An 18,390-nucleotide genomic window follows, 5' to 3' on the forward strand; every position below is an offset into this window, starting at 1 on the left:
GCATATACCTTTGATAAAATTTAATAAAATTATCTTATTTGTTTTATCATTTTTTTTTTTAGTCAACTTACAAACTATTTTAAGTAAATGACAATTTTATCAATTATTTATACAAAATGTTTAAGCCTTTCTTAAAATTGTAAATTTAATGATTAATATTATGGGTTTTACCTTAACACAGTTTATTATTTAAACATTTTATGAAATATATGTAATATATTTTCAAAAAAAAAGATATTTAATCAGTGTATTTTTAATGCTCATTGAAATTAATAGTTTCAGTGAAATATAATCGTTAATTTTATTATGTAAATTAAATAAAACTTTAAACAAGGTAAAATTAATTTATATTTAGATTATTTTCTGAAAATTCAATGAACAAAATAACAATAGAAACTTACCTTACTTACAGTTTTTTTTTCTTTAATTTCAAGAATAGATTCTTTTATGATTAATATTTTGCCTTCTCAATCTTGAATTGCTCAAAGGTTAAAGATAGATCCTACATTTGAAACTATCGATAAGTTTAAGGAATCTACGGCAGGTTACCAAACACAAAGAAGAATCATTAAATTTTCTGTTTTTCTCGCAAAAATTATTCAAATTCGTACACAAACGAGTCTCTAGCGGATTTCTAGCGTGAATAAAATAGTGAATAGAATATTTTCGTTTTCTGTAATAGTGTCCCATTTTTTAACATAAGGGCTAAAAGCTTCCACTCTGGTGGAAGCGCAGATAACATTCCATAATATTAATAAATAATAGTTAAAAAAATAAAAAAAACACGCTTTTGTAACTAGCTGAACTAAAAAGTATAAAATAATTTCGATAAGTTCAAACAAATATACAGTATCTAATTAAGAAAAAAATCATTTTATCGTTAAAAAAAACGTGGGGTGCTTTTTAAGGTATTTTATAATGACTTTACTTTTACCAATATCTATCTATCAATAAAATATTTACAATAATTGAAATTTAGCATCTCAAGCTTTTGCTATGAAATATACATAGTATATTAAGTTTAGTCCCAAGTTTGTAACGCCTAAAAATAATGATGCTAGGAAAAAAATTTTGTCATAGGAGTTCATAAAATCACCTAATTAGTCCATTTCCGGTTGTCCATCCGTCCGTCTGTGGACACGATAACTCAAAAACGAAAAAAGATATAGAGCTGAAATTTTTACAGCGTACTCAGGACGTAAAAAGTGAGGTCAAGTTCGTAAATGAGCATCATAGGCCAATTGGGTCTTGTAAACCGTTAGAGATAGAACAAAAGTTTAAATGTAAAAAATGTTCCTTATCAAAAATTAAACAACTTTTGTTTGAAACAGTTTTTCGTAAACATCACTGTTTACCCGTGGGGGCGCCAATAAGGCGGAAATTCTATAATATGTACTATACTTGATTATCAGTTATGTATGTGTCACATGTTTGTATGTGTAATGTGATAAAGAAATCAACACTGGCTATGCATGGTATTTCAACAATTAACTCAGTCAATTGTTTGTTTTCACTTGTTTTATGATAAAATGCTTCATCTTGTTTCAAAAGAATGTTTTTTTAGTTCTTTTAAACTATTATTTGTTAGTTTAGAGGAATCTTCGACTACCAAGCACTAAACTTGTCACAAAATCACAATCAATTTAAAACATTTTGTTTTTCATTTCAGATGTCCAAAAATTCAAGATTAATTTTCATACTGCTGCTGTATTACGTCACACAAAGCAAAACAAATGATGTATCACTGTTAAATGAACAATCAGAGCAACCTACACATATCGATTTACTAAACCTAAACGATAATCACGATTTATTTATCACCGATAACGTTGACCATCAAACAAACGAACATCAACATCATCATCGCAGACGTCATCACCATGGAGAAAAATTAAAATATTTTAATTATTGTCGTTACATACGTAATGAAGATTGTAACAATGATAAATGTTGCCATATTGAATGTGCTAAAGCGAACCTAGAGCATAATGATCAACGGAAAGTATGTCGTCATAATTGTGTACAACATTGTCAAAATTATTTAATTGATAAATATAATGTGAAAATTGATGTTACTGAACATCCATCACCAAAAGATCAAGGTCCAGGTGGAATTATTGAGATGATAAATAATACACAGGATCCGAATAGTATAACGCCAGATCAAGCATTATGTTGTTTCATTGATGTGCCAGAGAATTGTAAACAAATTTCACAGCATCCATTCGTTCAGTAAGTACTTTTTCTTACCTAAGTATAGCAGATGGTGTAAATTTCCATGCCAATATTATCACTATAATTTTGAAACCGTTAATTTAAGGATTTTCTGGATTTTTTAATGGGAGATTGACAATGATTTTTTTCCCAAATTCGAATAAACAGAAATTAACATGAGTTATTTTGAAAATCGCTCGTGTTTAATTAAGCAAAAAAATTCACGATCTTTAAATTGGTATCTTCATCTCGATCAATTTTAAAGCTAGAAAGTCGAATAAAAAACAAAAATGTACAGAATTGTATTTTATTTGTTGCATTGTTATTTTTTAATTTGTAAAAATGTTGTCGATGTCATATCTGCATGATAGACGATTCCCGAACTAATTTCCCAGAAATTAATTAGTGTAGTTTTCAATCGCACAATCCACCAGATGTTCGTGTTTTTAAATTATTTGAGGCAATTAGAACCTAAACATATAAAAGTATAGTACCTACACTTGATGATTAGAAAAGTATTTTCTGAGATATTTCCTGAATCGCGCTAAAATTAAAGCTGTTCGTATAAGATTTTAGGCGATATCCTCAAAAACTAACCAACCAATCGTTAAATAAACCCGATTTTTGTTTTTTTTTGACACAATTTCCCTATAAACCAAGTCTCATCAAATATTGAAACAAAATTTGTTTTGTAGTTTTCTTGCTTTTTTGAAAAGGGTTTTCTTTTAGAAAATTGCAAAAAAATTGGGAAATTTTTCTCCGATTTAGATAAAAATAATTTTCTAGAGAAATTTTGACCCAAAGAAAACGAAAATCAGGTTCATTTGAAATTAAACGTAGATCTACATGGTCTACAAATGGTGATATCCGGAACCAATTTCAGTCAATATCAGCAAAAATTCACAAATCTTACAAATCTTCGCGTTTTTAATGCACATAAAAAATATGAAATTATTAATTTTTGAAAAAATTCAAATCTAGACACAATCGTCGATATTTCATTACTTTCTTAAAAACAAAGTATTCCGAAACTCAAATTGGTTTTTGTGTGGAGACATTTTAAACGGTTCTTATGTTAGTGATAAATTTTGTGTCCTTTTAACTAAAAAGTTACCGAGCAAAGCCCGGCCATCCGGGTACTGTTCACAATATTGTAGACAAAATTGAAGAACAAAATTTCGCTTTTTTTTAGATGTGAAATCAAACGAAAATCAACTTGCGGACCACAATGTTTAAAAAAAGTTGTCGATATCAATTACCAAACGGGCGTTATTTATCAACCAACAACACCGCAAATTTTGCCATCATACCAAATAATATACAATCAACCACAATTAGCTTATCCAAATTACAACTATTATCCATTGCAACCATATTACCAATATCCGTATTACCAAAATTCATATTACCAAGATCCTTACCAAAATTCAAATTACCAATTTCCTTACCAAAATTTATATTACCAAGATCCTTACCAAAATTCAAATTACCAATTTCCTTACCAAAATTCATATTACCAATATCCTTACCAAAATTCATATTACCAATATCCTTACCAAAATTCTTATTACCAATATCCTTACCAAAATTCTTATTACCAAAATTCATATTGCCAAAATCCGTATTACCAAAACTGTAACTATCAAAATCAATATTACCCGAATCTAATATATTATTATCCACCAATTCCACAATACCCGCCGATAGGCTCGCAACCCACTACAACGACTACTAGACCAGTGGAAACAACAACAGAAAATAATTCCGGACAAGATGGTGAACGGCCAAAAGATTATCAAAATGATGGTGAATCGAATGATTTACCAAATGATATTTTACCTGAAAATGCTGATTTATCTAAAGAAATTACAACGGAAGCTAAAATTTTTTAGAAAACATTTTTGAGTTAAATAACTTTTCATTTAGAGTAATTTTATGCGTCTTTTAATTTTTTATTAACTTACAAATAAGAAAAGGAAATAGTTAAAATTAAATTTGAAAATTGAAAATAATGTTGAATTTTAAGCAAAGACAACACAAAATAATTAAAATTACCTAAACTTGTATTATGGCATTTTATCAAATGTTAAGTTTTTATAATTAAAGAAACTAACTTTAAAGCATAAAATAGCTCTATTTAGTAATTTATGTGCTTCTTAAGTTCTTTATGACTATTAAAATAAACTAAAGATTAATCAAATATCGTTTACATATTTTTTACTTGAGATAATAACAAAATGGTATGAGATATCAAGTTCATTTCATTTCAATAATATAGTTTCCTTACACTTTCATTCCACAAAATCACACAAAAATACCAATATCTTGCGTTGTTCAATGACCAATATTCTTAACTTCAAAGCGGAAGTTTCAATTATACACGAAGTCATTTAACGAAAAATGAGTTTGATTCATCGATTTTTTTAAGAAATAATGAATCTGTTTAAATTAAAACAAAATGTGAACCTGATTGACCCATAGGTTTTTTGAATCACGGCTACATCCACAAAAATCAACGTTTGTTTATCGAATGTAAGTGTAATGTATAAAAGAAATTTTAACTAAAATAATATGTAATTTTAATGTCTTAAATTAAAAAAAGTCATATTGATATCTTTTACCGTTTTGTTTTTATTCAAATTTAAAAATGTATAACTCTTATCTGATCATTCTTTACAATATATTTGTCGTAACTTTAAATAATTAAACAAAAAGGTAACTTTAAAGCATGAAAAAGCCTTGTTTAATATACTTTATGTGCTTTTTAATAATTTTTAATATATACCAGAAAGCCAACCACCAACCAAAAAATGTATTTATTATTAAACTAAGATAAAATTTTTAAGTATGAAAAAAATTTTTTATCGAGAAGAATATTTCAATCCGTGGTTGTTAAATTCAAAGAGAACTTTCAGTACAGTCTAAAAGGTCCATAGTTGATCAAAGATAAATAAATATTTTCCATTTGCAAAATTGTTCCAAAAAAATGTTTTGTTTGAAGAACCGAATGGATTTACTCGGAAATGCTGAAAAGCTCTGCTTCATTTTTCATATATCTTCATTATCCATGTTTCTCAAGAGTGTTGATACAGAAAATGCAGTACGAAAAACCTAAGAAATAAATTTAATAAACTAATATAAGAGTTTACGCACAATTTTTAATTTTCCATACAGTCACCAATGTTTCGTTATTTAAATCTGCCAAACCTCCAGCACTCAATTTCTGTGGATTTTTCGCAACTTGCATAATGTGTATCAAACCCATTTTAAATTTTTTCGATGTTGTATACCATCCACTCTCATATGCTCCCATTCCCACGGATTCACTCTTTAAAGAAATGGAAAATTATTACTACCAATTACTTAAAGCCAGAATAAGAACTGTGCATAAGATTGGCAAACTCTAATTGGTAAAATGATGATTTTATCAACAACAACAAATATTATTTAAAAAAAAATATTAGGAATAATGTAGTACCTAGAGTCAAATCCTTGAATCATTCGTAGTTCAGCAGATATTGATATTTACTTGACAGAATTTATATTCAAATAAGGGTATTTTATCAGAATGCAGGTAGGCTGAAGACTGAGTGCAAGTGTGGTTTTGATTTCAAATTAACTAAAAAATTAATTGATTCAAGATTCAGAGACAATTTCCATTGTAGTATTTTCAAAAATGGCTTTTAAAAAAATCAGAGAAAGAGAAATTGTAAATTTTAATACTAGGTATTACACCTTCCCCAATAAATACCGTTACCTACATGGTATTGTAAGATGCTTCCAAAGACACAATAAAGTGATAAGTCTGCAGTGACACACGCCAAAAATGATATCAATTTCAATTGTTTTGTTGAATCTTTTTCCTAAAATTGATATTTAATTATTAAGCAATCGTAAAAAATTCTAGAAAAATAAAGTACTATAACTAACATGAAAAACTAGAAAAAGACCACCCGGCTCTAAGTGTGGTCAATGTTTTAAGAACATAAAAGACCAGTTTTAACGCCACTCATATCAATTGTTAGAATCCCTCTAAAATACCTTACATACTCCGATGAAAATTTGTTGATATTTCGCATATCGATTAGTTATCTAACTAATTTCAAACGGATTCGAAAAAGAGGCCCAGAATTTGATACAAAAAACTTATGCTTAAGGTATTTCGAACGTGAAAAGCACTTGTTGGCAGATTTGGCCTTATTTTCACAGATTCAGAATAAAGTTGGCTGTGAAATCTCGAAGTTACAGAATTTTTGGTTGGTTAGATCATGAGTTAATTATCTGGAAAGTCCGCGAATTCGAAGCTGAAAGCATGTAAAACTCACTGTTCTCCCAGATAATTTTTACGAACGGAGGAGAGTTGTAAAAGATGCTTTTAGAATAAAAAAAAATAGCTCCATGTTGCTTTGTTTTCAAATCACTATGGTGGGAATACGTTAAAAACTGTCTTGTCTTAAAAGATATATATCTTTTGTCTGGGGCCATTTATCAGTTTTGTTATCATTGATGTGAATGACGACCAGGCCAGAGTCGAAAATCATTTTTCGTACTAGGGGCTAAAAATAAAGAAAAAATACACTTTCTAAACAAAGAAACGTCACATTTACTTCTGAAATCAAGAAGAAGAGCACACAACTTGTAAAACCCACACCAAGTAATTCCAACAGATTATGTTTATCATAAATTAATCGTAAATTATCACAAAATCTGAAAAAGAAAGAAAATTAACAAAATTTTATTGCAACAGTGTTCGACAAAATAACGATTCATAATTTTCATTTATAACTCTATTCATGAATTTTTCCTGAGGTGCATCGTTGTAAAACTTATCTTAAGTAACTTAAGTTTATATTAGCCATATCGTTTTATAAAACTATCTTTGTTACACAGACTTACAATATTTTAGAAATATTAACTCAAATTTTCTTTTTTATACCTAATAAGTTTAATATGATGATTTATACAAAAAATCAATTCTTTATAAACACTTTCCTCGTCATGTTCTGTGGAACAATTTGGATCTATTGTAAAATTAATTGATTTTAATGCAATTTTTAATAAATAAAACTGTGCCACAAGATGCATTGTTAAAAATACAAATAACATATCAAAACCAATAATACCAAACATTACAAAACATCCACAAAAATCGATCCAAGCGTATGTGATTTCATGTATTGGACTTTTATTGACATCAAATGGATACCTATAACACAGAAAATTAGAAAAATTTGCAACTAAATCCGAAATCGAATTTCAAAAATGGGATATTGTTCTGCTATCAGTAGACAATATGAAATATGGTACCTATGTATTATGCTATGTCACTATGTACGTTAAAATTTAATTGTACAAATTATCCCGGACAAACCTTTGACAATCACTAATGAGTTAGTCTAATTCATATAATTTCTGTAGAAAAGAAAAATTTTTATAAAAATGAAAAGCAAGCCTTGGAACTCTCAATAGTCAAAGAATAAAAAAGGACACAAAGAAGACACAAGGAGCAATTTTTACAGAAAATTTTCGTTTCTAATCAATTTGATGATTTGAAGTGCTTTTTTGATAAATGTATCCTTCCCCGTTTCCATTTAAAAATTATAGATCGAGTCGAAGAACTGCCCCGAACATGCAACGCGATTTTACAGGTTCTAAGAACTTAAAAAACTTGAAACTAAATGTTGAAACATCCTACGAACGCGAAATTTCTTAATCCACCTCTAGATCGCATACATTTTCAATAATGTTACTCCATCTTCTATAGATTAAAAAGTAGAAAACTTCTACTTTTATAAATTAAATTCCGTACAAAGTATTGTCCGATCAACCATAAGCCTAAGTTTATATTTAATTAAAACAAATTTGCCATAAATAATTAAAATTGTTTAAAGTATGGTAAGCAATTATAATTACCAACACAAAATTGGCATTTTTCGAAAACCAGGTAATGTATCCACATATGGCAATAACATCCATACTTGTGTAACAATAACCGATGTCACACCATAGGCAATAACAAAATATTTAACCATTGTCATCATAAACCATATTTGTGGAAATTCATTTTCAAAAGATTGTATTGGCCAAAATTCATAGCGTATTTCATGTAATAATTTTAAAACAGATTTTCTATGATGAAATAAAAACGATTGTTTGACAGCAACCTAAAATAAACCATAAATCGTTCCCTTAAGAATTAGATTTCAACTATACACGACTCCTAAGGTTTCGAATTAGAATATAACACATAATTTATTATGTCTAACAATAATCTTAAAATAAAGTCTTTTTAACTCTACAGACCCAAGACCCAAGACCCATAATTGGCTATGTTGCTCATTTACGAATTCAAACTCACTTTTTACGTTTTGAGCACGCTATAAAATATTTCAGCTCGATATCTTTTTTCGTTTAATAGTTGTCGTGTAGACGGACGTACAAAAACAAAGGAAATGGACTAATTCGGTGATTTTATGAGCACCTGTACCAAAATTTTGTTCATATCATCAATATTTCTAAACGATACAAACTTGGGACTAAAATTAGCATGCCTTGATATATATCCTGATATTATAAATGTGAAATTTTGTAAATATGAATGAATCTATCAAACTAATAACAATATAACTGCAAACCCTTAGGTATATATTTTAAACATAAAGGACATGTCACATCTTAGCGTTAAAATAATTCGGCTATTTTTTTCTTTAAATCCTGAACTATCTTCTTCAAATCCCAATTATATACTGGCTATATGCTTGCCTCTATGCGTAATTAAACGGGTTGTTAAAATCATTGTAAACAATCCGAACTAATTGCTTTTCCTGTATATTTAATATGTTTCCTTCCCTATGTTTCCCTAATGTTTGTTTGTTACACTTTCACGCAAAAACTACCTAATGGATTTGAATGAAACTGTAGAACATCTAATAAATGTTTGTTTGTCACGCTTTCACGCAAAAACTACCGAATGGATTTGGATGAAACTGTAGAACAATATAGCGCATTTTGAACCATATATTAAAGATTTCTGTACAAATTTAAAATAATAAATAAATTCATGACCATCTTTTCTGATATACTCAATGAATTATGACTATTTTACATTTAAAAAAATTGAAAACTGTGCGTAGGTATATTTTAGCTGTGTAAAACAATCCCTTCGAGTGTTATGGACTGGTGGCTGTAAAGCGGTGGTTGTTTTACTTTTAGCCCAGTGAAGTGATCGGATATCAAACTATAAGTTCCATATATAACAGGGTATAATAAATCAGAATATTACTAACAAGAATAACGGTTAACAATGTTGAGTAAGCTGCAATAATATACTCAATATTATTATAATTATGATAAACAAACACATTCTGTAATACAAAAATTGTCCAACATGTTACTATATTAAAATAATATAGTAAACGATTCCATATATTATCATTCTCTGGCCAATTAAATGCAAATGTTTGATAAAGTTTTGTTGGTTTTAAAGTTTCTGCAACTTTTTTTAAATGGAATTCTAAAAAACAACATTATTTTACAAAATTAATATCACAAACAAAAATAAATTATTCTTTGACAATTTTAACCTCGATCAGCATTTAATATTTTCTCCATGATGACTTAAATCTCTAGTAAATTAGTTTTCTGATAAAAGCTTTCAATTATATACCATTCACATATATTTGAAAATATTAGCAATGAGCTTTTATACAAAATTAATATAATTTTCGTATTATTTATTCAATACGCTGTACTTTACTTCCATTATTATAGATCTAAAGATAATTACTATATTTTTGGCATGGCAAAAGAGGCACCCACCACCGGTGCATAAGCAATAGAGGCGCAAAACAAAACGTAAGTTTTATACGTAAAACAAAAAGTTAGGAAAGAATCATGTAAAAGGGGCTCAGGAAAATATATAAAGTCATAAAGTTAAAAATTCGACTATTTTGATAACACAGGCAAATTTAATCCGATCTTATTGGGATGTTTTTGAAACCCACTAACTTTGGGTCATTCTTTTGAGCTGCAATGTCAATTTTCCCTAGCTATCACTTATGTGCTTAACTACAGGACCAGGATTCCACATTTTTGAAATCATTGAAAATGTGGATGTGATAGAGCAAAATTAAATTTTTTGGATTCCGATGACGTCATTAAGTTAAAAAATTCAATTTTTTTGATAACACAGGCAAATTTGATCAGATCTTATTGGAATTTTTTTTGAAATCCACAAATTTTGGGTCATTCTTTTTAACTGTGATGTCAATTTTTCGCTAGCTATCACTTTTGTGCTAAATACTCGTTATGGCGCTGCTCAAACTCTTCTTAAACAATATAATGAGCCCAACAGACTAATAACAACAAGACCTATGCTTTCTGGGTTAAAATTGGAATATTTTATTATTATTTTTGACCAGCTACAGTTGGAGGATCACCTTAAACTATTTAAATTAGTTTTAAATAGTTTAGATTAATTTATTTGTGAACTGTTCATTTTAAATATGTTATTTACATAATTTTTTTGTGACCTGTTCGATTTTTTTTACGTCAGTAATTTCATAATATCAATAAAATTTAATTTAATTTATAAAAATAAATCTATAAAAATATTTCTTGTGATCTCATAGTCTAGAAATGTTATTCTGCAAGAAATTTTGAAATAAAGGTGATTAGTAATTTAACAAAATCAAAATTTATAAATTGACGTGTAAATCACAAGTTTTAAAAAATAATAATATATTTATTTAGATTTTTTTTTAAACGATTTATTGATTTGTTAATAAGTATTTATTAGCTATGAATTCGACATCTAAACGTTTAATTTTAAATAGTAAAAAAAAATATTTTACATAATAGATCTAATTCTATATAATTAGATTCAAATTGGCTCAACTTACCTACAGCATTACTAGAAATATTATTATGCATTTATACATTTTAATAAATCAAAACAGAATTACGGGAACAATTTTTTACTTGTTGTTGGCGTTGGGTTATTTATCAGAAAAATCGTTTTTTTTTACGTGATTTTTCAATCTGGAACAAATGGTAGCTTTTCGAGAACATTGATTTTTTCTAGACGGATTCTAAGAAAAATTGATTTTGGTCTATCATATGTAAATTTTATCCAATTTGCTCTGTTATAAATTTCCCATTAAATTTGCACGTTTTTACAAAAATTCATAATTTTAAAATTCAGTATAGCTTTTTCCACAACGAACGTTTTTTGATGGGCGTTTCTTTCGAAAATCACAATCTTATATTTTTTATTTGAGGGTCTAAGATTAAATGGCCGACCGGGGAAACCGAAGGAAACAATTCAAAAACCCAACCTGGCGGTTGTTCGGCTTCATGATCGGGAAAAGACCACGAAATCCGCCCGGGTAATTAAATAATTACCCCGGCTGTTTACTCGAACAGAATGTTATGTGTTTTGAGAGGGTCTTAGCTTAAATGCCCGATCGGGAAAATCGTCAGGGAAAAATTCGAAGACCCGAACTGGTGGTTGTTCGGTTGCACGATCAGGAAATGTCCACGAGCCCAGACTGGGTTATTTAAAATTACTCTGGCTGTTTGCCCAACCAAAATGTAATGCGTTTTGAGAGGTTCTAAGATTAAATTTCCGATCGGACCAATGATCGGGAAAATATACGAAAACCCGATCTGGCGGGGACCCCTTGGGTTTTTAATTACCTCGGCTGTTGGTGCTTAGCTGCATGCAAAATCTTTAGTAATTACTAAAATACAATTAATTAATACCTTTTAGTAATTACTACCATTTAAAGGAGAAGATCTATGCGCACTGAAGATAAAAATAAAAAGAGTACTAGAAATTTCTAAATATTAAACTTAAGGGGGTGAACTAAGAACTGTAAAGTAAAAGTAAAGACGAATTTGTCAAATTTTATTAATTCTTTTTTTTATGGCGTATTATACGTTACAAACTTTAAACTAAACTTCAAACACCCTTCTTATATATTACCTACATGCAGGGTATAAAAATTTCTAAATTTAAGCTTCCTATGTAATCCCATATCCACGATTTGTTTTTCATATTTCTCCATTTTTCATCCTTCTTAATAGTGTCGATACAGAAAATGCTGTCCGGAAAATCTATCGACAAATTTAACAAATTAAAACTTTGCTCACACAACGTGTTTAATTTTTCATACATGGACCAAAGCTACGTTATTTAAATCAGCCAAACCTCCAGCACTTAATTTTTGTGGATTTTTTGCTATTTGCATAATGTGTATCAAACCCATTTTAAATTTTTTCGATGTTGTATACCATCCACTCTCATATGCTCCCATTCCAACAGATTCACTCTTACAAAATAAAAATAAATTATTTATAGAATTTTCCTAAAGTTTAATAAGGAACTATCCATAAAATTGGCGTATGCAAATTTAAAGACGGGGATAACATTATATAACGGGTTTCATTCAAAATTGAAGCGGACTGAGAAAGTAGAAATTCCAAGTTTTAGATTAACGCATATTATGGACAAGTCCTTGTAAATACTTTATAGATAATTACATGATGCTGTAAAAGGGTTCCAATTACGCAATAAACTAAAGCCATAAAAGTCATACAAATCAAAAATGATATCAATTTCAATTGTTTTGTAGAATCTTCTTCCTGAAATAGATTAGTTTAATAAATGAGATCTATATTCTCATAAAAATGGCCATAGAAAATGGGTCATGGCAGGAAGCTTTATAGGAAATCTCACGTTGCGATGAAATATAATTCATTTTGTTAAACTTTCGACTTCATTTTGGAAAAGACTAACCTCTAAGTCTTAATCATAGTGACACCGAAGCCTAAAAAAATTCTCCTTCTATCGTAAAATCAACTTCATGATCGTGTCCTTAGAATATTTTCAGTAATTAGGACCCAAGAAAACAAAATTCCAACTCATTTGACAATTAGACGAGTATTTTTGCAGGACCGCTTCGATATAAACAGGGCCGGATTAACAAGTAGGCAGAAAAGGCAGTTGCCTGGGGCCCCCGATTTTAGGGGGCCCCCAAAAAATGAAAAAGACTTCTAAAATTTTCTTACAAACATAAAATTCTAGAGAGTGAATGGAAATATACCGACGAACTAGACAAAGTTCCTAAAAAGGACATTTCCGACTACTTTGACAAAACTTATAGTCATTTGTATAAGATTCTAATGGAAGATCAATTAGCCGATGTATTTCCTAACACAGAAATAGCTCTTCGGATTTTTTTAACATTAATGATCACAAATTGTTCTGCCGAACGATCCTTCTCGCAATTAAAAAAAAATCAAAGCTGCTGAAAGAGCTACAACGCGACAAGAGCGATTCGAGATGTTAGGTATACTTTGCATTGAGTCAGATTAAGTTTGTATTTTTTAATCGAAAAAAGAAGGGAACGGGCGTGAAAAAAGGGCCCCCAAATTGATGGTTGCCTAGGGCCCCGTTGAGGATTAATCCGGCCCTGGATATAAACGCTCTTAATCCAGAAGTTATTGCGAGAACTCAAAAACTGTTCACTCGTTCGCTTCAGAAATTCGAATTTTGTACTTTTGAGATGAACTTGCCCCTCGTATCAAGTTTGGTCAAATTCCGAAACAAAAATTGTGTGTGTTTTTCTCATTTTTTCAAAAGAATGCAAATTAAAAGACAATTTAAAAAAAACGGGACATTTTTTTATCCGTGATACAAATTATTTTCTAGAGTAATTTTGGCACAGAAATGTATAAATCGGGATTTATTTGATGAAAAGACGTAAAATTTCGTAATTATCTTCTCAAATTGCATACGATGTAGTTTCAGGTAATATCTCAGAAACTTATCGTTTAGTTGCCAAATGAACCAGATCTTCAAGTTTTTTAAAGTAAAATTTTGATATTCGAAAGACAACAAAACAAACTAAAAAGTAAGAACAAAATGGAAAAATATCCGCTCTTGCACTGTATAGATTTCAAATTTGGGGAATGTTCTCTCTAAAGAAAAAAAATGGCGACAATTACTTCTCCAATCAAAAAGAACAGCACACAATTAATCAAACCCACACCAAGTAATTCAAAAAGATTGTGTTTATCAAAAATGCGTCGTAAATTATCACAGAATCTAAAAAAAAAACAAAATTGATAAAATTGATTGATATGTTATTGATTAAATATTTGTACACAAATTCATAAACCATAACACATGAAAATTTCAATATTTTTCAGTGGCATCCTATCATTTTGTGCGTGGTCCAAATTTCTAAAAGAGTCTTAACCGGTCAGCACTCGCGTTATGAGCATTTTACTCACGTTTGACTTAATTGATATATAAAAAACTTTTATTTTTCAAATGGTATATAAGTGGTTGAAACTTTTTTTATCTTCATATAATTTTATATATTTTCGAATTATGAAGTTTTCAGATTTATCCAACCTATCTATAGTTTAAAAAATATATTTTTGTCAATTTCTTCATTAATTGTGAGAATTTCTCTCATCACGAGAATAAAGTTATAAGTAAAAAAATGTTAACTTAGGAAATTATCGGGCCAGTTCGTGTACTTTCGTTTATTATAAGTCGTACTCAGTAAATTTAAAAAAACTTGTGATAGAAACATGGTGAAATTAGTTAAAATAAATTTAATTATTTAGATTTATTAATTTTCTGGTCTAATATTTTCACTTTTAAATATCATTCAATAATCACATAATCAAAATTTTGTTAATTAGCTAGTGCATTAAAAAATAAATTTATATACAATTACTCTCGTCAAGCGACTAAAGATTGCCGAACGGTTGATGCGAGTGCTGACGGGTGAATTTCGTTTCTATGAGCTATAATGGGCTATTTAATCGATAAAAAAATTTATTTTTACCGAACAAGTTTAATATGATGATTTATACAAAAAATCAATTCCTTATAAACACTTTCCTCATCATGTTCGGTGGAACAATTAGGATCATTTGTATAATTAATGGATTTTAATGCAATTTTTAATAAATAAAATTGTATCACAACATGCATTGTTAAAAATACAAATAACATATCAAAACCAATAATACCAAACATTACAAAACATCCTCCTGTATAGACCCAAACATATGCGATTTCATGTATTGGACTTTTATTGACATCGAATGGATACCTATAACATACAGATTTTATTATTTTACACATATGAAAGAAGAATTTTCGATTCTTAATCTAATTTGAATTAACGAGTATTTATGAAATGGGGCTAGATAATTTTGGGGATTATTGCATATAAGATCTACGTAATTTAAACTTTGTTGTCTTCGTAGCCCCTGATCGTAGAATATTCTGGCACATTTTTCGAATTATTCATAAAATATGATAATTACCAACATAAAATTGGCATTTTTCGATATCCAGGTAACGTATCCACATACGGTAATAACACCCAAACTTGTGTAACAATAACGGAAATCACACCATATGCAATAACAAAATATTTGGCAAAAGTCATCATAAACCATATTTGTGGAAATTGATTCTCAAATGATTGTATTGGCCAAAATTCGTAGCGTATTTCATGCAATAATATTAAAACTGATTTTCTATGATGATATAAAAACATTTGTTTGACAGCAACCTGCAAAAAATTTATCCCCTTGAGAATAACGAATTAATAAAATATCCTTGAAAAACGACTCTCAAGACATAAATGAGAGTAGAGTTCGTAATCTTACATCAAGGTCTCCCAACTACAAACAAGCCCGCGTAAACCATAGTACATGTTATGTGAACCATTGTACAAACTCCTAATGTACCATAGTTCAAAAAATAATGTACCTTGAATCACCCCCACTGATTATACCTGAAGGCGCATTCTTCTATAAAAGTAGTCGTTACAGTTCATTCTAGGGGAAAGAATCATAGAATCGTTTATGATTGAAACATTGAAAACCCTTCACGTTTCTCTTACAGGCTTCAACAACCAATAGCTTCAAGGTTTATTTTAATGACTCGGGGTTAATGATACTTGTTTTTCCCACATCCCACTTAAACTTTGCTTACCTATACTTGGAAAACAAAAAAAAAAACAACAATTGTAAAATTTAATGCATAGGTACATTTAATATATTTAAACTTACATAATGTTGTTAGCTTATTAATAGACATTCTGAAGAATCAACATCTTTATCTTTTTCGCAAAAAAACTTTATTGAAAAACAAAACCGACAATCAGTCTTCAGCCTACCTGCATTCTCATAAAATAACCTCATTTCAAAACAAATACTGCCGTGTAAAGAGAAAGTATCTGAGTTGAAAAATTTGAGAATGATTCAAGGTACATTTGACGACACTAGGTGCTACTCCTCCCAATATAATGATTTAATCAAAACATGAGTTTTAAGATTTCTTGAGAGTGTCAAAAATGCTCAATAAATAAAGCAGTCAATAAATTTCGCCAGTTATAATTAATCGCTTATAATCGCTTTTAGCATCTATGTCATTAGCGACCGAACAAGTTAAATTAAAGCTTTCAAAAGAAGTATCAAAACTGTACTAACAAATAGAACAATGTACAATGTTGAGCATGCTCCAATAACATACTCAATATTATTATGATTTTGATAAATAAATACATGTTGCCAAACAACAACTGTCCAACATGTTATAATATTATAAGAATATAATAAACGATTCCGAAAATTATCATTTTCTGGCCAATTAAATGCAAATGATAAGTAAAATTTTGCTGGTTTTATAGATTCCTCAATTTTTTCCAAATGAAAATCTAAAAAAATGACAAAAAATTTTCCAAAATTAAATCTCTATATTAAAAATTTATAAATTCTTTAAATTGATAAACCTCGATCTGCCTTTAAAATTTTTTCCATGATGATGGTTTCAATTAAAACTAAAATTTATTTTCTGCTGAAAAGCTTTAATTGTAGACATGTCTAAAAATAGGAAAGAGCTTTTTGTTCAAAATGAATAGAATTTTTAAATGTTTTATTTAATACATCGTGTTTAACTTCCATTAAAGATCCTATAAAACGTTTCTATTCGTCAATAAACAATCAATTGTTAAGATATTTCGATACCAAAAAAGAAAAAAAGAAATGATCCAAAAAATATGAAATTTTTTTATCAATTAATTATTCTTTTGTACGTCTTTTGTGAAAAATTCATATCGATTCTCTGTAGGGCTTATACGAAATTAACTATCAACGTCAGTGTTTTCACCAAAAAAAATTTGGCACAGTTCTTAACTTTAGTATGATTTTAAAGTTAAAAACTTTAACAATATTGATAAAGGTTTTTTCATGGTACAACATTTTTAAAAGCACTTATTGACTCAAAAACCAACATTTATTACGACTTCTTAATATACCACCTTGCTGTTTTTAATAGTTAATTAATCGTAAACCGTACAGAAAATAGACTTCAAACTTATACAGGAGGCGTATTAATAAATACTCATTAATTGACATACAAAATATCAGTTTTTTGGAAAACACTTTTGGTAACGAAACCTTTAAAATTTCAATTAAAAAATTGATAAATAGGCAATTTGTATGACTTACAAGTGAATGTTTGTCAAATAGTCGAAAAACTATTATGCATGTGAAACATATAAGTAATACAAGTTGCATATTTATTAATTATTTAAGTCAAATTTTACATTGACCGTTTCTTTAACCGTTTCGAATTAGAAATTTCTTGTTTATTAACAATTAGAAACATTTGGGCAACTAACTCATGGCTTACTGCTTACGAATTATATTTAAAACCTAAGAAACACAATCCACCAGGTTTTAACAATAAGTGAGCGGTTTATTTCATTTTCCTTAAACTGTTACATATTTGACTGTACTAATTACTTATATTAAGTAATATTTATAATGACGTGTTTCGAGATCATCTAAATTTTTGTTGGGTCCAAATTATCAGTTTGCTATCTAGCTTCCTTTTCCAGTTACTATGTTTCCGGGCAGACAGGTGGACGGACGAAAATGTGCTAATATCCAAAATATGTTTCCACCACTATCATTTCTTAACGTTATTAAAAATATACCTCTCGACGTCTCAACTAATGCACATATGCAGGGTAAACCCACGACCCCTCATGCATTTTTATGCATGATATAAAAATCGTGAAATTAGATCGAAATTAGTAATTGCTCATGGTATTTCATGGAAGTGAAAATTATTAGTTA

General features: G+C 28.9%; 1 protein-coding gene across 1 annotated transcript; it reads left to right on the forward strand.

Moving 5' to 3' along the window:
- The first annotated feature begins 230 nt into the window (after positions 1 to 230).
- LOC123297996 lies at positions 231 to 4,152 on the forward strand. The gene is made up of 3 exons (XM_044879846.1): positions 231 to 334; positions 1,670 to 2,232; positions 3,407 to 4,152. The coding sequence occupies exons 2-3, from the start codon at positions 1,670 to 1,672 to the stop codon at positions 4,104 to 4,106; spliced, it is 1,263 nt and encodes a 420-aa protein (XP_044735781.1). The 5' UTR covers positions 231 to 334; the 3' UTR covers positions 4,107 to 4,152.
- The last annotated feature ends 14,238 nt before the right edge of the window (positions 4,153 to 18,390 follow it).

Source organism: Chrysoperla carnea, chromosome 4, assembly GCF_905475395.1.
Source record: "Chrysoperla carnea chromosome 4, inChrCarn1.1, whole genome shotgun sequence".
Classification (NCBI taxonomy): Eukaryota; Metazoa; Arthropoda; class Insecta; order Neuroptera; family Chrysopidae; genus Chrysoperla; species Chrysoperla carnea.